General features: G+C 40.3%; 1 protein-coding gene across 4 annotated transcripts; it reads left to right on the forward strand.

Moving 5' to 3' along the window:
• Positions 1–339: 339 nt before the first annotated feature.
• Positions 340–11,550, forward strand: UCHL1 (ubiquitin C-terminal hydrolase L1). Of its 4 annotated transcripts, none has more exons than XM_011362779.1 (9): positions 340–469; positions 583–594; positions 1,081–1,209; positions 4,067–4,217; positions 6,257–6,342; positions 6,420–6,467; positions 7,178–7,244; positions 8,143–8,201; positions 11,120–11,550. In XM_011362779.1, exons 1-9 carry the CDS (start codon positions 437–439, stop codon positions 11,204–11,206), a joined length of 672 nt encoding a protein of 223 aa, XP_011361081.1. In that variant the 5' UTR covers positions 340–436; the 3' UTR covers positions 11,207–11,550. The 4 variants fall into 4 exon arrangements, with proteins under 4 accessions (XP_011361081.1, XP_011361082.1, XP_023387984.1 ...); XM_011362780.2 differs by lacking the exon at positions 11,120–11,550 and adding an exon at positions 8,647–8,864 and having other exon boundaries at positions 357–469; XM_023532216.1 differs by lacking the exon at positions 1,081–1,209 and having other exon boundaries at positions 362–469.
• The last annotated feature ends 4,136 nt before the right edge of the window (positions 11,551–15,686 follow it).

Here is a 15,686-nt window from a genome sequence, read left to right on the forward strand (position 1 = left end):
AAATATATACCTGTTGAATTTGGGATTTTCTTAACGCTTCAGAAACCTTGAACTTCGGGTAATTGGGATAGTAGAAAGAAAGGGTTTCCAAAAACTTCGCAAAAAAAAAAAAAATTAGACTCCACCAAAAGGACTGCTCCACACAATCAAGGAACACCCACCAACAAAACCCATCTCCACAACCACCAGATTATCTCACCAGCAAGTGAGACTGCAAGGTTTGGGGGTCCGGCCGTACCACTCTGCGCTGCGCATAGGGGGGATTCGTGCCCATTTGGCTGCGACTGACCATTTTCCCCCTCGTTGGTTTTGCCCCGATCCCCCTGCGCAGGCACCCACAGTGCGTCAGGCCGGCGCTTTATAGCGGCAGCCTGGGCGGCTCCACTTGCTGTTTTCGCTCTTTTCTGTGCTTAGGTTTCTTCTTCGGTTCGCGAAGATGCAGCTCAAACCGATGGAGATTAACCCCGAGGTGAGCGTCAGGTGCACCGTGGCTTGGGGAACACAGGACTGAGGGTCAGCCCTCGCCAGGCAGCCATATCGCTGACTGGTTTTATTTTTCTATTTTTTGCATTTGCCTTTCAGATGCTGAACAAAGTGAGTGGCGACTCGTGCGGCCTCTGTCCCCCTCCCCGGAAGCGCCAAGGCGGAGGCGCCCACCGGCTCCGGCCGTTTCGCAGGGACGTAGCGACGCCCTGTGCGGTCCAGCAGCGGCGGGCGGGGGCGCGGTCGGGACAACCCCCCTCTGCCCCTACATCGGGGGCGGAGGTGAAGCTGCGAAACTGGTGGGGGATGGATGGAGGAGGAGGAGGAGACTGCGCCCAGATTCGAGCGCCCGGCCGAGCTCCCGAGGGCGTGGAGAGGGCCGAGCCGACTCGTGCGCCGGGGCTTCGCGAGAGCCACGTGTGGGCCGCGCTTTGTGCTGTGTCATCGCTCTGGCGGGGTGTGGGTCGGGGACTCCTCCCAGGCTCGCGTGGGGGCCTCCTCCCAGGCTCGCGTGGGGGCGCACATTGTGCCGAGCCGGCCCCGCCCCCACCACTTGACTGTCTCCGCGGGCCTGGCCGTCTTGTCTCCTCTCCGCAGGTGCTGGCCCGGCTGGGGGTCGCCGGCCAGTGGCGCTTTGTGGACGTGCTGGGGCTGGAGGATGAGGCTCTGAGCTCGGTGCCTGCGCCTGCCTGCGCGCTGTTGTTGCTGTTTCCCCTCACGGCCCAGGTAGGGCGCGGGGCCCGGGCCTCGCAGACCATGAGCGCCTTTCTCTATCCCGAGTGAGGCGTTGAGAACATTGTTGACTCCCGACTCCCCTCCGCACCTGGCCTTGGCGCCCAGACTTGGCAAACTGCCTCCTCCCCGTGGAGAATAGAGGGAGGAGCCCGCACTTTGGAAGTACCTACTCATTGGGGCTCTTGTTATAATAGAGCTTACTGCCTCCTTGCTCATGCATCCAGCATTGTCTTAAATTTAGAAGAGAAAGAGCATCTGTTTTATCATCCCGGTTGTCCAGGGAAATAATTTATCCTACTCATGAGTTCACTTGAACCTAGGCATTTCTGAGCCTTCCATGCCAAGACATGGGCTGGCTGGTCGTTTCCCTTTAAGGGCTGTCACCTGTCAGATTATTATTTGGTTCTCAGACTCCCGCCTTGCTATTGAATGGAGGGGCACAGGCTTGCCTAAATTTCCGCAAAAAAACCAAGTTCTTTAATTTTTCCACCTTAACTGCCCGGGTCTCCGGTGGACTCGGGAGTCTTCCTACTCCTCCATTTCCTACAACATGCACACTTGGATTTTAGCCTCTCCAGTGTGCTTTAAAAAAATCTTAATCATTTGTGTATTGCTCCTGTGTGAGAACCTTCTTCCACCTCTTTTACCCTCTTTCCTCTCCGACCTTGTAGCTAAATGAAATAGGTTGGCAGTAAAGTAGTCTTGGAAAGACCTTTTCATTTCCTTTTAGATGGTCTTCCTATAAGTGTACGTGGATATTTGTACCTCAGAGACTGAGCATCAGATATAAAAAGGTCGCTGGAATAATTGTGATGTGTAGAATTCCACTAATTAGCATGATATTGTCTGTCTCCTATTGCTGTCACTTGACCCCTGATTTGGGAGTGGTTGAAACTTCCTTTAGAAAGCTTGAGGCATGAGACATTAGCATTTTGGGCATCATTACAAACACAGCTTAACTGAAGCACCATCTTAAGGCTGGGTGTTCTAGAAGCATCCTCAACATAAATTAAGCCCTATGGGAAGTTCCAAGTGTTCCCCCTGTAAATAGGCTAAGTATTGTGGGTTAAAAAAAACCTTATTAAAGCTAATTAGGATAATCTCACGGACATGTTTTTTATTGCCAAAGTCTTAGATAAAAACGGAGCTGCCAAATAATTGCAGGTCAAATTTGCTTCTCTATTGACCAAATCAAACGCCATCTCCTCTGTCTCATTTGAGCCCCTCTCAGAGCGTTCTTCTTAGAGGAACCATGATGACTCAGAGGTTTTGAGCAGCTTTCAGAGGCACAGCCTCTGGGAGACAGTGGTGCAGCGAGTTTGTCTTTCAAAAGCCCACTGGTCTCCTTTTGCTGGATTAAGCGGTTCTTGTTAGAGAACATTCTGGTTTGAATATTTTATATGTCTGAAAGAGTTTGATACTTAATCCTTTAAGTCCAGTTCAGTCTATCAGATTTATTGAGCACCTATTCTGTGATACAAAACACCTACTGGGCTAAGCATGGAAGCAAATTTAAAGAAATTGAAGTTTTTTGCTTGACATCCAAACCGATGTCAGTTTAGAAAGCATCCACTTTTGTCTAAGAATATTATGAAATCCTAAATGGACCACTTCTAAAACATTAATTTTAAGTAATAATGAAATATTTATAGAAGTATGTCCATGCAAGTGTTCAAACAACCCTAAAGGATGGTGCTATCCCGATTATTATTTTTTTTTAATTAACATAGAAAAGTGAAAAGCTTTAATAGTCAATAAGTAACTCAGTTCAAGGGTCTGGTAGATACAGAATGCTAGAACTGCCTATTAGTTGGAGTTTAAGTTAATCTTGTAGGACAAGAGATCACATTCCTCTCATGGTGCCACAGACAAGGCTTTAATTTTAGTCTCATATAATAGAAACATACTAGAATTGGAAATCTGCTTCTGGTGTTCTGTCCAAATTATACTTGTTATGGGAAATTAATATTTCTATTACATTAGCACCCTGCTTTTATCTGAGAAGTCATACCTGTATGGTCTTTAAAACTCATTAGTGAAAAGTTCAGACAAGCCTACTAAGTTACTGTACAAAGGACTGATGGATGCTTTGAGGAAAACTACCTCTAGTCTCATTCATTTACTGGGGTCTTTCCTCCCCTCCATCGCTAATCTGTCCTCAAATTATAGTTGGCAAGGACAAACAATGTCACATCATCCTCTTGTAGGATGAGGAAGAGTTTTTGTGAGATCACAGCCAGCACCTTAGACCAGTTGTCTTTCCTTCCTAAAAAAGGGAATAATTTTTAAGAACTGCTCTTTTTAACAGTTAAGGCTTGCTTTGTTTTGAAAAGTATACTTGGATAGAATAGATAAAACTTTAAAGAATAGTGGGACATAATCTGGCTGGTGTTCTTTTTGGGTGTTAAATTGACCAAAGCTTGATTGGGATGCCCATGTGACATACAGCCATTGTTGACCTTAAAAGAAGAAAATTATGTGGCTCTTCATATTTCTGTTTGAGATTCCTATGTTATATAATGAACTTGTCTGTTTTTCTGACTTTGTGATACCATCCATTTCTAGCTAAAATGTTGCAGTGGTGTCTAGACAAAGCCTTGGGCAATATCCAAGGCTGTTACTGCACTGCAGCATCTGGGTGGAGCCTCAGAACCTCTCAGAACCCCATGGGCTGGTATGGGTGTGGGAGGCAGACAGGCCATTCTCTGGGCATTGGCCTGCATCTAGAGTCAAGGCTCCTGGTCATACATCCTACTTGTGTTTCCATTTAAGTGGTAGAACTTGCTGTGCTGCCATCTGTTCTCTACATTTTCATTTTGAGATATTAACATGTTTTTTATGTCCACAGCATGAGAACTTCAGGAAAAAACAGATTGAAGAACTGAAGGGACAAGAAGTCAGTCCCAAAGTATACTTCATGAAGCAGACCATTGGGAACTCCTGTGGTACCATCGGACTTATACACGCAGTGGCCAATAATCAAGACAAACTAGAATTTGGTAAGTGTGAGTTTTGAGGCCAGTCATCCTCTAGTTGACTTCTAGTTAAATGTAACTCTTCATTCCAAACAAATCCCATAAGGGTCTATTCAGCAATATCATTGCCTTCAAAATTTTTGAAACTTACTTATCCAGAGATAATCAGTGGGTGAATTCTTGTTTCTCTCTTTTAAAGGAAGGAAACTCATTTTCTAAGCATGGTTTGGCTTCTTAGAGGAAGAATGAGTGTGATCCTTAGTTTTATACTGCCTTCCTGCATGTGCTCTTCCATCTGCAGACAGCTTAGTTGCGTCTGAGGTGAAGAATAAAGAACATTCTTTTGGACCGATTACTGTCATCATTCTCATGTATTCCTGTTCAATTCGCAACAGTTCTGAAAAGTTAGAGATGGTGTTAAGCCATAAAACATCAACAGTTAGGACCTGTCTTTAATGGTGCTGTGTCTCATAAGCAACAGGAGAACCAAAACAGTTTAGAGCAGCCAGACGCATACAGTGTGCAAGTTCTTGCAGGGAGGCATAGCAACAGGTTGAAACCTTGAAAGATCTAACTGTGAACAAAGTCAGGTTAGGGACTTTAACCCACTTTCAGTGGATGTTGTGGATGATGTAAAAGAAATGAATGAGTCTTAATTTTATCATACGCACAATTAATAGCTCTAAAATATGTTAAAATACATGGTCCTTTTGTCTGACTTAGGTCAGGGGTCAGCAAACTTTCTTAAAAGGCCAGAGTAAATCTTGCAAACTTGAGGGCCATATGGTCTCTGCCCTTGTAGTGCAAAAGCAGCCATAGACAATATGTAAACCAATGAACATGGCTGTGTTCCAATAAAAATTTATTTACTGAAATAGGTGGCAGTAATCTGATTTAAACAATGGGTGAGGTGGCTAAGGATTAAATAATTTCAACTAATAGTCCACACTCTTCCTTATAGCAGGTCAGATACATTTAAAAAAAAAAAAAAAAAAAAAACCAAGGAAAATGTGGCCAAGACTATCTACTACTGGTATACTTTTGAAATTAAAAAAAAAAAAAAAAAAAAGGTTTTCTTGGCCATAAATATCCAGATCTTCTAAAAGTTACTTTTTCAAATATTAACTTGACTTGGCCATGTTAAAAAGTTGTAGCTTGATTCCTTCTATTTTTCTGCAGTAATTCTCACTTAAGAGTACTATGTTCTTGAGGTCAGCAGAGATACAGTAATTCTTTTGTAACCAGGGACATGATAGTGCCAAAGGCTTAATCTGAATCACAGCCGTCATAAAGTTAAATGGATTCCTGTCACTTCTAAATTTTGAATGGTCCCAGTTTAACAAATTTACTTTAAGTTGAGAGCTGAAAGTCCAAATCGAGGTCTTCTGAAATACAAGTCACTCTTGCTCTAGCTGTGTAGTTGGTGTCTCCTAGACTTATCCACACTGAGCAACAGCAAAACGCTTATACTAACTGTCAGCCAGTCAGTTGTCTCTAGGCCACACTATTTGGCTCTTAACATTTCTGTTAAAATCCTTAGGCTAATGTCTGTCTGGATACCTGTATTGATAAGCTTGCATTTTCTACCTTGAAATAAAAATCTTGGTTTGAGACCATTATTAGATTAGAATGTTATTGTGTATGTCTGCAATACACATTAACTGTTCATTGCTAGGTGCTGTAGGTATAGTAATAGGTACGACAGTTCCTGTCTTTATGACACTAAAAATCTCACAAATATGTGTTACAAAAGGATAAGTTCTATACCAAAGTGATGATAAGAGATTTGAGAGATAAGTGTGAGGTGGGAATGGTTAGGAGCAGAGGCAAGAAAGCTTTGCACATGGGAGGAATGGTGAGATCTCTAGCTTGAATGCACTGAGTAGGGAGAGGTGGGAAAAAGAAGCTGGGGAAGATGGGACAATTTATCCACATCCTTGGGGGTCATTGTAAAGATTCAGGTCGCTAAACATGACCAGCTTATACAACAGCTTAAATCAGTAGTAACATGCATCGTTTGCATTATTTTATGTATACTAATATGTGCATTTTTTTTTTTAAAGATGATGGGTCAGTCCTGAGACAGTTTCTTTCTGAAACGGAGAAGTTGTCTCCTGAAGACAGAGCAAAATGCTTTGAAAAGAATGAGGTAGGAAAAGAACTTTAGGAGCATCACTTTTCAATAACTCTGGGAGGTTTTTGCATTAAGGATTTTCTCTTCTGCAGGCCATTCAGGCAGCCCATGATGCTGTGGCTCAGGAAGGCCAGTGTCGGGTAAGCGCAAATGCAAATCAGCCAGACCACCCAGGAGTCACCTGTGTTTTCCCAGAAGTATATGCAGGAACCTCTTACTGGAACCCATTAAATGTTGTTTTCCACCCAAGGCCAATTAACATCAGAAAACTACTGAAATAACACATTGACCAGACTGGTTCATAAAAAAGGCTCTCAGATCTAATTGGGATTTGACATAGTCTTGAGTAAATTCAAACTGATAGTATTTTGTTTAGATCCAGATGAGTCTAGTAGAGTGAGTAACACCCTTCTTAGTAGTTGAGCATTTCGGATATTTTCTCAGACTGTTGGGGATAGTAAGGTATACCAACAAGGACTGACAGTTTTTAGGCTTATATGTACCATTAATCTGAACAGAACCTTCTAGTCAACTGTTCCATTAGATTTAAATCAGTGGCAGTACCTCTATGACGGTTGGCTCTGCCACTTTCTAGTCTTGAATTTGGATGAGATACTTATCTCCCTAAGCCTTAGTTCCCTCCTCGGTAAAAAACAAGTTACAGAGTTCTGACAGTTACAGTCTATCTACTTTAATGAGATTAGATTAGGGCCTAGTATATAGGTAATACATAACTATTAGCTATAATAACTTAAAAAATATACAAGCAAGTCAGTTCATATACTTATTACATTTCTAACAAATTAAGTTCTTATAAAACAATCATTTTCAAAGAAATTTCTTCTTTCAGGTCGATGACAAAGTGAATTTTCATTTTATTCTCTTTAATAACGTGGATGGCCACCTCTATGAACTTGGTATGTTTTACTCCATTTTTGGAATCTAACATAGTTTAATGAATGCTTTCACACTTAGTTCCTCTTACAGTATTGGCATGTAACTTATGGCACTTAATATATTATTTTTGAAGCCAAAACAACTGGGTATTTTTCTGGGGGCACTTAACCCTTTATCCTACCATGAGCATCCCCCTTCAGGCAGCTGACCTGCTAAATGAATGGCTTACTGGCTTTAGTCACAGGAGAATAAAGCTTCTAGGTCAGCACCAGTCGGATGCATGTGTATTCAGTTTTTCTGTTCCCACCTTCCACTGCAGCACTATCAGTACAGGATTATCTTCTAGCATCATTCTTTTCAGATAAGGAATACTTTGGAAAAGATAAATGCCGAAATATGACCTTGTTTATGTAAAAATGGTTTGGACATGTTGGAGTCATTTTTGATAACTGGTATTCATCTTGTAAGAGAGTCATCTATTAATGGAGAAAGACTTGCATCTGTTGTCTCAAGTCAAGACACTGCCTATGGGCATAGAAGGGTAAAGGAGACTTAGGGCTAACTGGCAGTCATTGAGGGGCAGATGCAATCTCAAGGGTCCCTTCTTGCCTCCACCTTCCCTGCACCTCAGACTATATTTGACTTTTGTTCTGTGGTCCTTCCCAGGAGATGGGGCACAAGCCCTTCACAAGCTGAGTTGAGCTTGTGTGATCTTGTTACTTACAGATGAGGATTGCCTGGAATAGAAATCTAGGGACACTGGAACCTCCTTTCTATCCTGTTGCTTCATAACCGGGCTTCCCTTTGTGGGAGTGGCAGTGGTATTCGGGAGAATTTAAAACTTCCCTTTAGGCTGGACAGGCACAGGAGCCAGAAATCATGCAGAGAAAATTGACATGCCTAGCGTCTTTGTTACAGATGGACGGATGCCATTTCCGGTGAATCATGGCAGCAGTTCAGAGGACTTGCTGCTGCAGGTAAGCTTTGGAATCCATCTTCAGTAGGGCCCATGTTTCTTTAGCCAAGTTGTTTATTCTAAGGACAGCCAGCACCAAGCATCTGGATTAATCACATTCTTTGGGGCTTACAGGTCATCTTAGTAATTTTATCTTATTTTACAGCAAACGGTTTTAAATAGGATCTTTCAGAGCAGCCCTGACTGATCTGTATTGTACGCTGTCTTCAGCCCATAGTTAGAATTAGCCTGAAAGCCATTGCTTTGTTTCTTTGTGGAAGTAAGGTGACCATCACCCCCTTGTCTGGTTACGTCATAGCTGATGACTAATGGAGCAGCAGCCTGAACCTTCCCTTATCCCTCCCAGGCTACTGAATTTGGGTCAGTTTTGTAGGTGGTGTATTAAGGATTCCGATTAGGCAGGTAACTTCAGGAACACTTTCTTTCCACATGGTCCACTCTTACAGGATGAGAGAAGCAGATTCAAAACATGCCTGACAAGAACTTGAAGATCACTATAACCATCTTGGTACAAGTGACTACAGAAACTTCTTAATTCTGGACTGGGGCTCTTAGGCTACCCTAGGCTTCTTCACACTCAAACAAGTCTCTACAGTTGAATCAGTTTGCTGTTATAAAGGAAAATTGCATAATCGTGATAAAATAAAAAAATGCTGTTAAGGTATAACTACTTCATTTATAGCACTAACAGCTGATCTTTCTTCAGCACATGTTGTGTGCAGACTGGCAGACAACAAACTTTTTCTGTAAAGAACCAGATAGAAGAAGATGGTTTAGGCTGTGTGTGGCATATGGCCTCACTGCAAGTATTCAGTTCTGCTTTTTCAGCTCCAAAGCAGCCCATAGAGAAGGGTTAAATGAATGTGTATGGCGGTTCCACTGAAACTCTAGTCACAAACACAGGCAGCAGGCCGGATTTGGCCCACAGGCTGCAATTTGCTGTCCCTGTGCTAGATGCTCTTCTAAGTGACCTATAGCTTATATAGAATCCTTCTAAGGATACTGTTAGGTGTTATTTACATTTTACAGATGAGGAAACCAGAGTGCAGAAGTTAAGTGATGCCTAAGGTCAGTGACTTAAATGGAAGAATCATGGCTCACATCTAGACAGCTGTCTCTGGAGTCTGTGCTCTTAGTCACTATATAACATTGACTTTCTATATAATAGGCTTGTCTTTGGAATGTCATGGACCTGACGACTCAAGGTGCTAGTGGGCCAAATATGCCACTCTAGGAAGGAGGGTCACTTTCTCCAGTTTGCTGTCATACACACCTGTGATCACTTAGAGCTAATTCTGGATGTTCAAAGGATATATGAGAATAGTAATATAGAATGAGAACTAGACCTAGAGAAAGAGAATGGGGCAATTTGCAAGAAAGAGTCAGAATTTACTTATGGGGGAGAGTAAGAACAGAAGCAAAATTTCTGGTTGTGACCCATTTGGGAGAAGATTCTGGTTCTTCTAATAAAGCTCTAATGTAACTCATATCTAACACTAATAACACAAAATGCGCCCCACATAGGATACCTAAAACTTAATGTGAGTAGAATTTATGAGGTGTGAGGAAGGTAAATCTTTTTTTTTTTTTAAACTAATTAGAATTTCATTTAAAATTAAATGAATATAAACCAGCATCTTAATTCATGAAAATTATTAAATCAGCTTGGTTCTGTATGGTTAAAGATGTTTTAGGTTGCCTAAACTATAAACGAAATTGTTAAGCCAATGAGAAAATACATAAATTTAACCCAAATATCCTCAACGTGAATGAATTTAGGTTACCACTCATTGTGCAGGAAATGGCTTTCTCTCTTCACAAGCACACACTGAATACTAGCACCAGTGGGGGTCCTATTGGAAAGTAAAGTGGGGGAAGGAAGGCCTGGAATATCAATATATTAAAAATTCTGATAGAGAATAAAATGTAAGTGTCAGTCTAGATCCCCGTTAGTTTTTATATGTGGTTCCAAAGCAGGAATGAAACTGTGGTATGGTTGATGCTTTAAGGGCCACACTCATTATCGAGTTGGTGATTTGTAGACTTTGGGAGCATGACAGTTGTGTCATAGAGTACTACCTGTCCTCTTAAAGGCCTTATAATTATTGTGGTTTGTGGAGCTATCTTTCCACTGGACTTTTTGCAAATTGAACAGAGTGATTTTTATGATCCCAAGGCTTTTAAACCTAGAATTTGGTAAATAACTAATGCAGATATACCTTGGAGATATTGCAGGTTTGGTTCCAGACCTCTTCAATAAAGAGTATTGCAGTAAAGCAAGTTGCAATCTTTTTGCTGGTGGAGAATCTTGCCTTTAATTTGTAAAAAATGCAAAATCTGTGCAGTGCAATAAAATGAAATGCAATAAAAAAGAGGTATGCCTGTATTGGAATCAGTTTTCTGTTACCAGTCTTTGTAATCTCGGTCTTAGAATTAGTTAACACATGTCACTTCAAAAATATCTACGAAACCATCACTTGTCTGTACCTGTAATACCAAATATTTAAATTTTTAAGGCTGTTTTGTGAAATGTTTCCTTAAAAGAAATTTGTCTCTACTCTGAGAATTTGAGTTTAGAGAACTTTTGCCCTGTGGAAGAGAGATCAGTTTTCATTTTGTTTCAATTTGAGGAAAAGAGCATTGATGATATAGTTTTGTCAAAACCAAGCACAAGGCAGGAGAAGCACAGGACATTTGGAGTCAAAGCTTCTGGAGTCAAATCTGTGATGTGGGTCCATGTCTTTCCCATCACATGATTGTTTTCTCTCTCACCTTAAGCCCTGGTTTTCAAGTTTAATGGGAACTTTAGTTGATCCGGGGTGGACTTTGAGCATTAATAAGCCTTACTGGTACTTTTCCTTTGAAACTTTCATTTTGAGCTTTTGCCTTTTGGATATTAATGACCTTCCTCCTTTTCAGGATGCCGCCAAGGTCTGCAGAGAATTCACTGAGCGTGAGCAAGGGGAAGTTCGCTTTTCTGCTGTGGCTCTCTGTAAGGCTGCCTAATGTTATGTGGGAAGGGATTAAGCTTTGTTCCCCTCTTCCCTTCACCATGAAAATATATCCCTACCAATGCAGTCTTAAAATGCTTCAGTACTTGTAGAACACAGCTGTTCTTTGGTTCTGCAGATACGCTCTTACCCCCGGCCACACCCAAGCGCAAGCAGATAGCAGAGCTCAGCTGTCAATTGAGCAAAGTTCAGTGTATGCTTCAGATGGCGAAGCATTTCCCCCACTGTATGTCTTGTACTTCAATAGCTAATGGCTACTTTGGTTTGTGTCTGTAACTTAAGGCCTTGGATGTGGTGTCAGTTGTCCTTAGAAGGAATAAAACTTTTCTGCTGATAAAAGTTAAGCCTAAACTGGTTTTTATTTTCAATTTTACCTTCTCTCCAATGTATCTTCAGTTATTTTGATAGTAATATGTCTTCCATATAAGTAACTCATACAGCAAAGATAAAATTACCATAAAAATATTTAGTGTCTCTAGATTTTTTTCTATACATTCATGTATACCTGTAGACTTTTAAAAAATTTTGTGGAACAATTTTAGATTTATAGAAAAATCGAGAAGATACTAGAGTTCCCATATACCCTTCATCCATTTCTCCTATTGTTACATTAGTGTGATGTGTTTGTTATAATTAATGAAAAATATATTACTATTGACAAGTCCATAACTTATTCAAATTCCCTTAATTTGATGTCCTCTTCTACCATATTACATTTATTTGTCATGTCTCAGTTTCCTCTTGACTGAGATAATTTCTCAGGCTTTCCATGTTTTGGATGACCTCAACAGTTTTGAGGGGTACTGATCAAGTAATTGCATCAAGTAGAATGCCCCTCTATTGGGATTTGTCTAATGCTTTTCTCATAATTAGTCTAGGGTTATGGGTTTTGGAGGAGGAAGACCACAGAGGTAAAGTGCCATTTTCATCATATATAAAGGGTACATATTAGTGACATGATTGACCTTGATCACATGGCTGAGGGGATGTTTGTTAAATTTCTCTACTATAAAGCTGCTTTTCACACCACACCTTTGCTCATTGGGAGGTTGTCTATGCACAGCCCACACTCCAGGGAGTTGAATTTTGCTCTATTTCTTTATGAGTAGAGTATCTCTGAATTATTTGCAATTCTTTTGCAAGGGAGATTTGTCTCATTTGCTGTTTATTCAATCATTTATATTAGCATGAACTCATGGATATTTTATATCCTGGGTTATAATCCAATACAACATTTTGTTGCTCAAATTGTTCCTTTCAGTAGCTCCTGTGTCCATTCGACATACCCCAATCAATGCAGGTTTTGTTTTGTTTTGTTTCCAGCAATTCTTTGCTTTATGGAAATTTAAAAAAAATATATCTTTTCCATTTGTTGTTAAGCCTTTCTATTTTATGGATAAGTACACATATAATGTATAGGCTTGCATTAAAAATTACCATTCGTTCTCAACATTTGATATTTTAACAGGTCCTTTCTAGTTAACAGGAATTAAGAGCAGTGAGAAAGGGACCCCATGTTTCTCCCTGCTCTTACTGTGATTGTCATGGAAGAGCTTTATCATCCTGTTGTCAGCAGTCCAGATAACTTTGGTTTCAGCCGTCTTAAAGTTTTGAGCTCAGATTAGGTGATAGTACCTGTGATTCCAGCTTCTAGGTGAAGGATATATTGGATCCTAGGAGGAAAGTAATAACTACTGTTAACATTCTTTGTATTTGGAAAACTAAATACATGGTGATTCAGTTGATTCTAATTGCTTAGAGTTGAAGCTAGAGGAGTGCATTTTCAGTTCTAACTTGGTGTATAACTTCTATACAATTACTTTGAAGATTGACTTTGGGGAAAGGAAATAAAACAAGGCCTCTTTCTTCTAATAGGAGCTGGTAAAACGATTGATTTTGGCATCAGAAATACAGTGACATTTAGGGGTTTAGTTTATAAGACTTTATACTTTATGTGTAAGAAGCATATTTATTAAAATGCTTCCAAACTCATACTGTAGCTTGCCACACCATGGAAGGTTACACAATAGCCGATGTCTGTGGGTGATCATCAGCGAGAGGTGCAGAGAAATTTCAGTTTTACTGAGGAAATGGGCACAGAGTTTTGGGTAACATGCCCAAGTTCTCACTGTTAATAACTAGGAAACCAGGACATAGATCATGGACTGACTTCCTAAAGGTAGCTAGCCTAGGTTGGGATTAAACCTGTCTTTGACCTCCACTTCTGCCTCTCAGTAACTGAGCAAAGGAATAACCCTCTCCCACATCTTCATTTATGTTAAAATAGACACAACAGGCGAAGATGTCTGGGAAGGGCCTGGCTTCTAGAAGGTTAGATCTAGTACCAATATCTTTCCCACTGTTCTTGTAAGGCCTCAGCCATGTACAGTCCAGTACTCCCTGGACTTGTGCAACTCAGAGGTCCTTGTTTCCCCAACAAGCCCTCTTCACTGACATCTTGGATTTATCAAAGATCTACGTCCAGTTGCTTATTCTTTAAAATGTTACTCGTCTTTTGCAGTGAAGGTGATTTTGCAGTGCTTTGAACAGGCAAAGCCACCTGATGCTAAGGATCCTCCCTTTTTAACCACAGTGTCCAATTGAGAAGTCTAGTTTTACATCTATTTAGTATAATACTTGGTCTGTCCTATAGACTCAAGAACATGGGAAAATGTTCACGCATGAAACTAGTGAGATAGTTTTGTAAAATGTGTATACATATGTGTCTAGAAAAAACAGGGCCATAATAGCTAAATGTTTACTATATTCTAAGCTGAACTTAACATATGAAACTGATATTCCCATTTTTCAGATAGAAAACTAAGGCACAATGAAGCTCAAGCAACTTGCCTATGGTTATGGCTAGTTAAGGATGTTGCTGAGTTTCAAACCCAAATGGACTGGCTGTAAGAGCCCACAATAATGATTATTGCTGGGCAGAGGTGGACCTAACTTATGTTGAACAAAGTTTAAGCTTTAAGGCCCCACACTTTAATGGCCCCTTCCAACATCCTGACTTGTGTGTCCTTTTGAAATTTGCTATTTCTCAAAAAAATGGGTCTGCTCTTGTCTCTGAGCATTGAGATTATAGGTGATTTTAATTTTATATATTCTCATTTTCTAAGCTTTCCAAAATTACTGTATTACTTTTATAATAAAGTATAAGTTTTTCACCTAGGACTGAGAATTCTATAATTAGCTCCTGCTGGTTGATTCTAGCTTACTTTTGAAGTTTCTTCAATTTATAACAGAAGTCAGTGCAACTTCTATCTTTTATGGGTTTCATTCTCTTTCAACAGACTCCATTGTAAGGCTATTTTAGAACTTTAAATAATCATCTTTATGTTCTCTTAAGCCTCAACTTATTTGGAACATGTTCTTTTTCCTGCACACCCTACCATGTTAAATAATGATGTGCTAATTTGGCAGTTACTTCTTTTGTCCCTTGAATGATGTGATCTTATGAATTTATTTGTATAATAGCATTAAGTTGTTCACCTGTTTGATTTTTTGGCTTGAAATTCACTAAGGAACAAGGTGTGGTTTGGCATAGCAGTTGAGAGGGCTGCTCTGAATGGCCTGTGTAGTCAGGCTGTCTGGTACAATCCTGCGGAATGAGAATGATGAGGCCTCTCCTACAGGATTATGAGGATCAAGCTAAGATAAGGCACACAGAGCTTAGGATATAGTGAGCTCACCTTGAGTAATGTAAGTGTAAGTAGAGTTGAGGAATGTATGTGTGTCTGAATCTTAATGAACAATGGAGGAGAAATAGAGAAGTCTCAGCAGAAGAAATAGTTTGGATAAAGTTCCTTCCTAGTACAAAACATCTGGATATGGACAATCAAAGTCACTTGATGTTTTCCTTTTCCCGGTCATGTTTGCAGTCAATATTCTTAACCTTATTCACAAACATGTTAGTGAATGTGTCTCCTAACTTACTTCGGAATCAGATACTTTCCATAGTGTTAATCATTCTCTAAAAGGCAGGATTTTAAAAAATATCTTATCTTAGCATGGTACATTTATCAAATCAATGAACTAACTTTGAATACATTATTATTAACAAAAGTTTATACTTTTTCATATTTCTTTAGTTTTTACCTAATCTCCTTTTTCTGTTCCAGAATCCCATTTAGGATACCGCATTACATGTGGTCATCATGTCTTATTAGACTCCTGTTGGCTGTGATTTATTAACTAACACCAATGATGTTAACCCAGCCTGCAGCTTTGGCTCCAGCTCCTGACAGCTCTGCTTGTCTGTGCTTTCCTGGGGCTATGCCTATCAGCTCCACGCCTTACCAGCTGGGTGCCTCAACCAACATAACTCTCTAAAGCCTGATTTCTTCATCTGTAAGTGGATTGAGTATCTGCCTTAAAGAGTTATTGTGAGACCCACATGAGAATATTTGTGAAGTTCTTAGGGATGTGCCTGAAACATAATATATGCTATTGTTTTTGTTTTTATCATC

This window comes from Pteropus vampyrus, unplaced genomic scaffold (assembly GCF_000151845.1).
Source record: "Pteropus vampyrus isolate Shadow unplaced genomic scaffold, Pvam_2.0 Scaffold79, whole genome shotgun sequence".
Lineage (NCBI taxonomy): Eukaryota > Metazoa > Chordata > Mammalia > Chiroptera > Pteropodidae > Pteropus > Pteropus vampyrus.

Bases quoted from the DNA above. Each gene is read 5' to 3' on its own strand.
- UCHL1 (XM_011362779.1), top strand. From the start codon at position 437: ATGCAGCTCAAACCGATGGAGATTAACCCCGAG. The intron at 1,210-4,066 runs GTAGGGCGCGGG...TTATGTCCACAG, and splicing joins TGTTTCCCCTCACGGCCCAG to CATGAGAACTTCAGGAAAAA. The intron at 6,343-6,419 runs GTAGGAAAAGAA...TCTCTTCTGCAG, and splicing joins AATGCTTTGAAAAGAATGAG to GCCATTCAGGCAGCCCATGA.